The following is an 8,593-nucleotide window of genomic DNA, read 5'->3' as shown; positions in this document are numbered from 1 at the left end:
GTGGGGGATGTTTTCTTGGCACACTTTAGGCCCCTTGGTGCCAATTGGGCATCGTTTAAATGCCACAGCCTACCTGAGCATTGTTTCTGACCATGTCCATCCCTTTATGGCCACCATGTACCCATCCTCTGATGGCTACTTCCAGCAGGATAATGCACCATGTCACAAAGCTCGAATCATTTCAAATTGGTTTCTTGAACATGACAATGAGTTCACTGTACTAAAATGGCCCCCACAGTCACCAGATCTCAACCCAATAGAGCATCTTTGGGATGTGGTGGAACGGGAGCTTCGTACCCTGGATGTGCATCCCACAAATCTCCATCAACTGCAAGATGCTATCCTATCAATATGGGCCAACATTTCTAAAGAAAGCTTTCAGCACCTTGTTGAATCAATGCCACGTAGAATTAAGGCAGTTCTGAAGGTGAAAGGGGGTCAAACACAGTATTAGTATGGTGTTCCTAATAATCCTTTAGGTGAGTGTATAGACTAGCAAAACAACATTATACCACAGATGCTTATGTCCAAACCAACAATATCTTCCTTTTCTATAGACAGCACTTACTGATTATCAGCAATAAATACAAAAGCGCCTTCCTTAGTGTACTAGAACTAACTGGAAAAGAGGACAAGTCTCAGATAATTAAACAAAACTGACTATACATAAAATGGGCTTTAGAATCTACAACAGGTGCAACAAACAATATTAAGCTACATAGTAAATATATGTTTGAGGTCCTAAAACACCCAAGTCACTTTTTAAGAATCTATCTCTCAACTGTATATAAACACAACTCCAATGTTTTATCATAGTCTGACTGGCCTTTATCAGGGAGCTGTAACACCACCCCAAGAAATGACAAACAACACAGCAGATCAGAAAAGCTCCTTTTCCAGTAAAGGTCAGCAGGGTTGAAATGAAGTTGTTTGCAATACTTCACTTTCTGCTGAGGGAACCATTATTCAAAGCAACTGTTTTTTTTCACAGTGGGACTGACACTTGACTGAACACACATGCTGGTTTACAACAACACCACAAGATCATTCATTCCCAGGAGAGCTGTGGTGATCCACTTTTGGACATCTTAAATGAAACATTTGCATGTTAAGAGTCAAACTCAAGAGCATTTGGCAGCAAACCAGATTCTTTTAATACCTATACTGCAATTTGCACTTTCCTAATTGGTTGTAAATTGCAAATTTGGACTCAAAAGTATGAGAAAAGCCTAAATGCCTTACAGTTGAGTCATTTAAGTTTAACTTAAGGAATCCTGTTTGGATCTCAATAGCTCAATTAAAGTTCTGCCTAGGTCAGTTCTTTCCAGATAATTTCCCAAAGTTACAGGAAATGAAACAAAGATTTGCTGTTGTACATCCATGCTTCATTACTCACACACCCCAAAGTTAAACGTGTGGAATGTATTCTGGTGTGAGTTTCCAGCCAGACTGCATTACGTAGCAGTTGAGCAGTTTGAATGTGTCTTGTGACTGAGTCACTGGCTGACATGTAACCTGGTCTCAGCCGCAGCCTTTACAGTATCAATGTGTTAGATGACTGAAGTAGACATGGGCGGAGACGAGGGAATAATACCACTGGGAGAAAAATGTGCAGTATGTCTCCAAACCTGTGTTAATGCTTAATGCACCTTCATTAGTTATGACTCACCAACCCAGGTGGAAAAAAAAGAAAGAAGGCTGCAGTGAAATTTACTTGTAAAGTTAGACGGATAAAGCACTCACAACACCCTTCAAAAGGATATACATTATAATCTACAGCCATGCTGAGCTAAATGCTAATGTCAGCATCCTAACACACTCATTATAACAATGCTAATATGTTGATGTTTAGCAGGTTTAATGAGTACCATGGTTAACATCTTAGTTTAGCATGTTGGCATACTAACATTTGCTAATTTGTAATAAACACATACTACAGCTGATGCTAATGCCATGAGTTTACAGACATTTAGTCACAAACCAAAGTATTGGACAAATTAAAAGTTTTGATGACGCAAGATGAAAAAGTTAAGGGATCACCAAAGCTTTTACAATTTAACCTGAGGGGAACATGAATTTTCATCAGCCCAGCATATAGTTGTTGAGGTGTTTTACTAAAAATGATGTGATAACGTGAACTTCATGGCGACACTACAAGAAAAGTCAGAGGACCATCAAATTCATTATGATGTATCCTCTGGGAATCACAAATGTCTGTACACAGTTTCACAGAAATTATTCCAATAGTTATATATTTCATACCAAAGTGGTAGACCAACCCCACCAAAAACCACGCAACTAGCACTGAGCAAGACTAAGAGTCTACAGCCATGTTAGTGCCACTGTGAGGCTGTACTTTAAGCTACCACACGACAAAGCCTATAACTTGTGAGATAACTAAGAGATAACTTCTTGGATTAACGTACTTATTTTAACCCAAACCCATGATGTTTTCCTGTGCCCAAACCAAACAAAGACATTTTTGGGCCTAAACCTAACGAACTGCAACCTTTTATGTAGTAGGTGTGTCCTGTAGTACTGTGGAGGGGCAGACAGACCTACTTGGATTAGGCAGGTATACCGTTTATACCATCATGGTAACATTTGCTGATTAGCAATGAACATAAGGTACAGCTGAGGCTAATGGGAATGTCATTAGTTTTTAGTTATTTGGTCATAAACCAAAGTCAAAGACAAAATGAAATTTTAACCACATGGTCAAGTCATTAAGAGACATTGTCTTGGACCATGAATGGACAAAGTTTTTTTGTGAATCCATCTAGGGGTTAAAATATTTCAATGACTAAAAACTTTCAGGTCGTGCTCACTTGAAAGGCCAGGGGATCTCCAAAGTCAGCAGGATTCATCCTATGGGGACCATATTCAGATCAAATCAACTTCACTGGCGTCAAAGTACAAGTTCACCAATAGACCCTATATACAGTGAATGAGATCAACATAAGGGTTTAAAGGAACCATGAATGTCTGTGCAAAATTTCACTACAGGACATCCAGTAGATGTTGCAATATTAAAGTCTGGACCAAAGTGGTGCACCAATACATCTGGACAGGCATAATGCTGCCTTCTAGAGAAATACAGCAGTAAAAAACATTGTGTGATTCCTACCAGATGAAATGTGACTCCGGGACAGAGCAGTGGTGGAGCAGCATGAAACCAAGGAGTGCATTCCAGGGATGAACTCTTTCCAGTCAGTCTCTCCATCATATATGTTTGTCAGCAGCTCTGGTTCCTCAGGACGCCCGTCTCCATCCCCCATGTGGTGATGTTTTAGGCCAGTTGTGACTAATGTGCTAGTCACTGCAAAGTTCAAATACTTCAGGTTTTGAGTTACTCTATGGGGGAGCTTTAAAATGTGTGTTTTTTAAATCCAAATAGAGAAGGATAAAGCAATGGCTCAGTACAACAGCCATAAAGGAAAAGTCAGACATTTTGGGAATTATACTCGCTTGCTTTCTTGCTGAGACCACTCTCAAAGTTAAATATGAAACAGCCAGCAAGTTGTTACCTTAGCTTTGCATATAATGCTAGACTGGAAGCAGGGGGAAACAGCTAACCTTGTCAAAAGGTCAAAACTTCACCAAACAGCACCTCTGAAACTCAGTCATGTGAACTACACTAACAGATATGTAAAAACAAGTTGTGGTTTTATACGGGAGTGATGTGCTGTTTTATGTCTTGACCTACACCTTTGGAGATAACTATTCTAGGTGTCTGTGAAGGTTCTCAGTGATCCAGGTCAGTTATCTAAGGTTCAAATCAAGGGCAACTGGACTTGGTTGAAGATACTCAAACATGTTTCATCTCTCATCCAAGAGACTTCTTCAGTTCTCATAGGGAAACTCAGTGATGGTTGTTCAGATTTGGCCTCGGGTGTCTCCAACGACCTTAATGACTGACTGTCGTTACAACAGCCAGGAGCACTAACGAACAAACGGTGTCGATCAAATTAATAACGACCCCATAGAGGTTAAATAGCTGAGTTTCTCTACCAGTCCATCAGAACTCAAGAAGTCTCTCGGATAAGAGACAAACATCTTTGAGTATCTTCAAACAAGTCCTGTTGTGGTTGATTTGAACCTTCCTTGGATAACTACTCCAGCTCTTTCCAGTCTTAATGCTAACCTAAGCTAACAATTTTGTTAACTAGCAGTACGAAAGGAAACTTCCCCAAAACGTCAGAAGAAATACCAAGATACTTTGTCTTGTTTCACCACTTAAATGTGTGTGAAAAACACTGTATTGCATCTTTTTGTATTAAGTGTGCTATAAATGACGTTATATTATCATTACTGTATTGTCTATAGTCACTACAGTTCCAATTTTTTGTAACTATTAATGGTTAAAGTTTGTTTGTCCAAATACATTAAATAATTAAACAAATTATTGTGTAGGATTTGCACAATCTTGACTGCGGGTATTGAAGTCCAAGCTGAACAAGTGAATGAACATAAACATGACAAGTATCAAACCTTCTATGTTGGTATATGCATATTATTTACAGCACAGCAAACTATGTGTTCTGGCGCAGCCTAGTGAAAAATTGGTATACTGCATGCCAATTACATGTAGATTAAAAATGTATAAGCTTTAACTTTCACCCAATAGTTAACCAAATACTATAAAAAGAAAGAACTCAGAGTGTTTAAATCATCCATTTGTTAAACCAGCATGAGATACTTCACTTTATGACAAAAGCCAGGCGACATTGTGTAAATAGCATGGTGCTGTCATCAGCTTGTGCTCTGGGACGCCTGTTTACCTAACTAACTAATATCATAAAACAAACAACTGTCAGAAGGGAATGCGCTGGATATTCTCTATATTAGTTAGGTAAACACTGATAAAACTTGGCCTCTTATAACAAGAAAATGTTCTTCCATAATATAACTTTTTATGGACCACATGTGTGGGGGAATTTCAATGTTTCACTGGCATCCATCTGCCAGTGATCGACACAATAAACTACAAAGCTGTAGGGCGATTATTAAAGCCAGCGATGAGTTATCAGCTACTTCACAAGATCCAACGGTTCCTTAACTGCTGTGATGATTGATGCAAAGCACTGCCTTCACTAACAACTATAGACATTTTAATACACAACCAAAATATGTTCATGTTACTGGTATTTTATTTTTTTGAAAAACAATCCATGTAATAAAAGAATCCGGGGTTTACAAATGTTACACGACCATGTGACATTTAACAAAAAAACAACTTTCTGACAATGGGAAACATGGAAATTAACTACATAATAAATACAATCTTTTTTAACACTATACAAGATGGTGTGTTACTGGAGGTGGGCCTCATCAGGGCTCAAGTAACATGCAACATCATATATCTACTTAATTGGTAGGTCAAACATCTTAACCACGACCAAAGGTAGGTGGCAGGGGAATGTTTCAAGCAATACACACAGTACAGGCTGAAATATGACAACCGAAAATCAAAAGGCATAAAAGTCCAGAAATCTTGTGTTTCTTTACACGTATGTATGTCTTCATGTGTGTCCCGGTGTTCCAGTCATCCTTGTTAAGTTGAATAATCCTGCAGGACAAGGAATGAGAACATTTACTGAAGTAAAGACAGAGATCACAGTCAGGAGGACTGCAATGAAAAGTTGATTAATCAATGGTCAGAAAATTTGTCAGCAACTATTTTGATAACCGAGTAATTGTTTGAGTAGTTTTTAAGCAAAAATGGCAAATATTGGCTGTTCCCAGCTTCTAAAATAAAGCAAAAGAACTTACAGCTCTCGGCTTCTTGTTAACCTTCATGTCAAATCTGCAACAAAAACAAAGTAAGGCTGTATTAGATACTAACAGATTATGAAGACGCCTAAAAACAAGCCCATAACAAGAATGCCAAAAGACCGCGTGTCTGCTCTTGTTTGTAGCCAAACCAGCCCCTGATAACACCAGCGATGTTTTATTCAGTTGCTGGAAATGGGGAAGCACACATGAAATGAGTCTGGGATCAGAAAGATATGAAAATACCCCAGTAACAAGCAAGAATATCTAATGGGAGTTCAGAGTGCTGGATGCAGATATGGATTCAAAATTAAAGAATGAAGTGTTGTACATGCAGTATGACTGAACGACTAGAAGGCTTAAGCTCAAACTCTAGGCCAACAGAAGCAGGCAGAGGGCAGGGAAAACGGTGGAAAAGTCGAGGATGGGGTTTACAGCAGGCAGGATGTTCACACCACAGGAGCAGGAAATAAAATTCAGACTTACTCAAAGTCATAATCAAACATGGCAGAAGGGCTGGGGGGCAGCATTAGGGGAAGGAAGAAAGAGCAGCAGCTGTTAGTTCACCAACCTGAGTCTAAAGCCCTACGTCTAACAAAATACTGCAGTCCAGACTTTACAATGAGAGAACCACTTCTTCACAGTGTGTTAGGTGAAGCACCCGCTGTGTTAATGTGTGGTTAGAACAGTGAAGCCTGAGTCAGGAAAAACAGGTTGACATTAAAGAGGTGGGTAACACAACATTAAACACTGCAAAGCAACTTATTAAATCTTCATTGTATTGTATTAGTGTAAACACTTCTACTTAACAAACCAGTAATTTGGTAAGTGTTCACCCAATCCATCTACATTGACCCTTATAACAAAACTAGACTTACCACTACACAATCAGTACGTTTACATGCCCAGTGTTTAACTAGGTGCCAAAATAAAAGGAGGTTCCCAAGCAGATGAACGATATGTGAAAGAAAAAACTTACTGCATTGGCCTGAGGAAATAAGAAAAAGATTGTTTTTTTAAATTACATATTACATTTACAATTTCACATTAGATCAGGGCTGCAGCTAACAACGATTTTAGTACTCGAAGCTTCTACAGATTATTTCATTGATTCATCGATGCATTGTTTAAAAAATACTTTTGCTTGGCGGCAGCGGTGGTCATACAGCAAACATCTGACCAACAACATCAACAGACCAACACAAACTAACTGAGTGCTATACAAGTTATACTAAAGGTGCAGCTCCCCGACACCCAGTGAAGTGATGACTGTGACGTTACAACCCAAACTCACAGCCCAACCAGGAGAACAACAAACGCACGTGTGTACATTTTCAGCTGAGGTCTGCGGCTTACTTTCAGCCCTACATTAGATATTCCTTTTACTTTAACAAGAGAAACAGGATGAGGGCTACCTTCTTCTTAGACCAAGAGCATCTCAAGGAAACTTTCCCAACAGGACTAGTCTTTTTCCTAAAAAAATCAACATTTATAATTAGGGTCATCTTATATTTGGGCCACAACATTATATTTCTCTTACACAAAATTATATTTAGTTTTCCAGACTATTCTCCAATTTTGGCTTTTTCTTGTAAAATACTTGATACCTTTACAGGTCTCTAAAAATCCATCTAAAAATGAAACAACTTCATAAGGAATATTCATGGGGGTCACAAGCCAAAAACATCGGTAACCACTGCTTTATCTAATCAGGTTATTCTCAGATGTCTAAGAATATATACAAGAAACTTTCAGTCCATAATTGGTTTTGCAGAGTACAGTAACAAAGCACTCCCCAGCCAGATTTCTCCAAGAGAAAATTATTTCTTGGCAATGTATAAGTGTATCTGGGTTCTAACAGGCTTGACCAACCATGACAAAGACTTCAAACAAGGAAAGCATTGCTTTGACAGCAGGATGCAAGGAAATAAATAAATTACAGAAATAAACTGCGTATATAAAGTGCTTTTATCCAAATGACATGACAATTTTCCTCTCATTCACCCATATACACCCACACACAGCAAGCTACCATACAAGACACTGGCCCATCAGGAGCTACTGGGATTCAGTGTTTTAACTGAGTCAGTTTCCACAATATAATAATAATAATAATAATAATAATAATAATAATACCAGTAAAATCTAATTAAAATCACTGAAAAAGTTTGTCGACTTTGCCCCAAAATAAGGTTTAAAAAGCGTTTTTCCCGACCAGTTATCAATACTACCACACAAGTGCAGTCGAAGTAAAATAGACTCTTATGTCAGTGGAATCATGCGATTGGCTGAAATATGTTTCCCGCTTTGGCTGTTCAAAGCAGACGATTGGCTTTCTAGCGGGAGGGGCAAGATAACCGCCATCTTTGCCGTTATGGGGAGTTGTATTGGGGATGTGAGTGAGTGGCGTGTCTCCCCTATAAAACGTCTCTGATTTTACTACACTACATGTAAACATGTTGACCAACTTCCAACATACCCCACTTTCTCTCAGTAAACTAGTTTCATGTGTGCATGTAAACATACTGATCATATTAGCAGACCTTAAGTCGGTTCCCTAAAATCAATAAATCCGTTAATTCGATGTCAATTAATAGCACAATCAGAAAAAAGGAGATATTAAACAGGAAGCTGACACACTGCATCTTGTATCTTGATTGTGTACCTGTGTCTATTTTTGTTCTTCCTCTTCTTGTGGCTAGCATGATGGCTGCCTGAGGAGGAAGATGAGGCAGCCTTCTGAGGCTTTAGGTCCTGCAACGTTGAGTCCACATCTTCTGTGTCCTCCTGACTGGGCTCGTTCTCTTGGTTCTGGAGATCT

At 38.9% G+C, this 8,593-nt stretch overlaps 1 protein-coding gene across 11 annotated transcripts in view; it reads right to left on the bottom strand.

The window, feature by feature from the left end:
* Positions 1-5,132: 5,132 nt before the first annotated feature.
* Positions 5,133-8,593, bottom strand: part of meaf6 (MYST/Esa1-associated factor 6) — a 6,221-nt gene continuing 2,760 nt past the window's right edge. Inside the window, exons 6-11 of one of the 11 annotated variants that reach the window (XM_046043195.1) lie at positions 8,438-8,591; positions 7,188-7,245; positions 6,752-6,760; positions 6,259-6,288; positions 5,773-5,806; positions 5,133-5,569 (exon numbers count right to left, since the gene is read on the bottom strand). In XM_046043195.1, the coding sequence (XP_045899151.1) occupies positions 6,271-6,288; positions 6,752-6,760; positions 7,188-7,245; positions 8,438-8,591 (239 nt within the window). In that variant the 3' untranslated portion in view covers positions 5,133-5,569; positions 5,773-5,806; positions 6,259-6,270. The remainder of the gene's footprint in view (positions 5,570-5,772; positions 5,807-6,258; positions 6,289-6,751; positions 6,761-7,187; positions 7,246-8,437; positions 8,592-8,593) is intronic. The other 10 variants (XM_046043198.1, XM_046043193.1, XM_046043194.1 and 7 more) reach the window with 10 other exon arrangements.

Source organism: Micropterus dolomieu, unplaced genomic scaffold, assembly GCF_021292245.1.
Source record: "Micropterus dolomieu isolate WLL.071019.BEF.003 ecotype Adirondacks unplaced genomic scaffold, ASM2129224v1 scaffold_94, whole genome shotgun sequence".
NCBI classification, from domain to species: domain Eukaryota; kingdom Metazoa; phylum Chordata; class Actinopteri; order Centrarchiformes; family Centrarchidae; genus Micropterus; species Micropterus dolomieu.
Note: the sequence above shows the minus strand (reverse complement) of the source record. Positions and strands in the feature narration are given on the sequence as shown.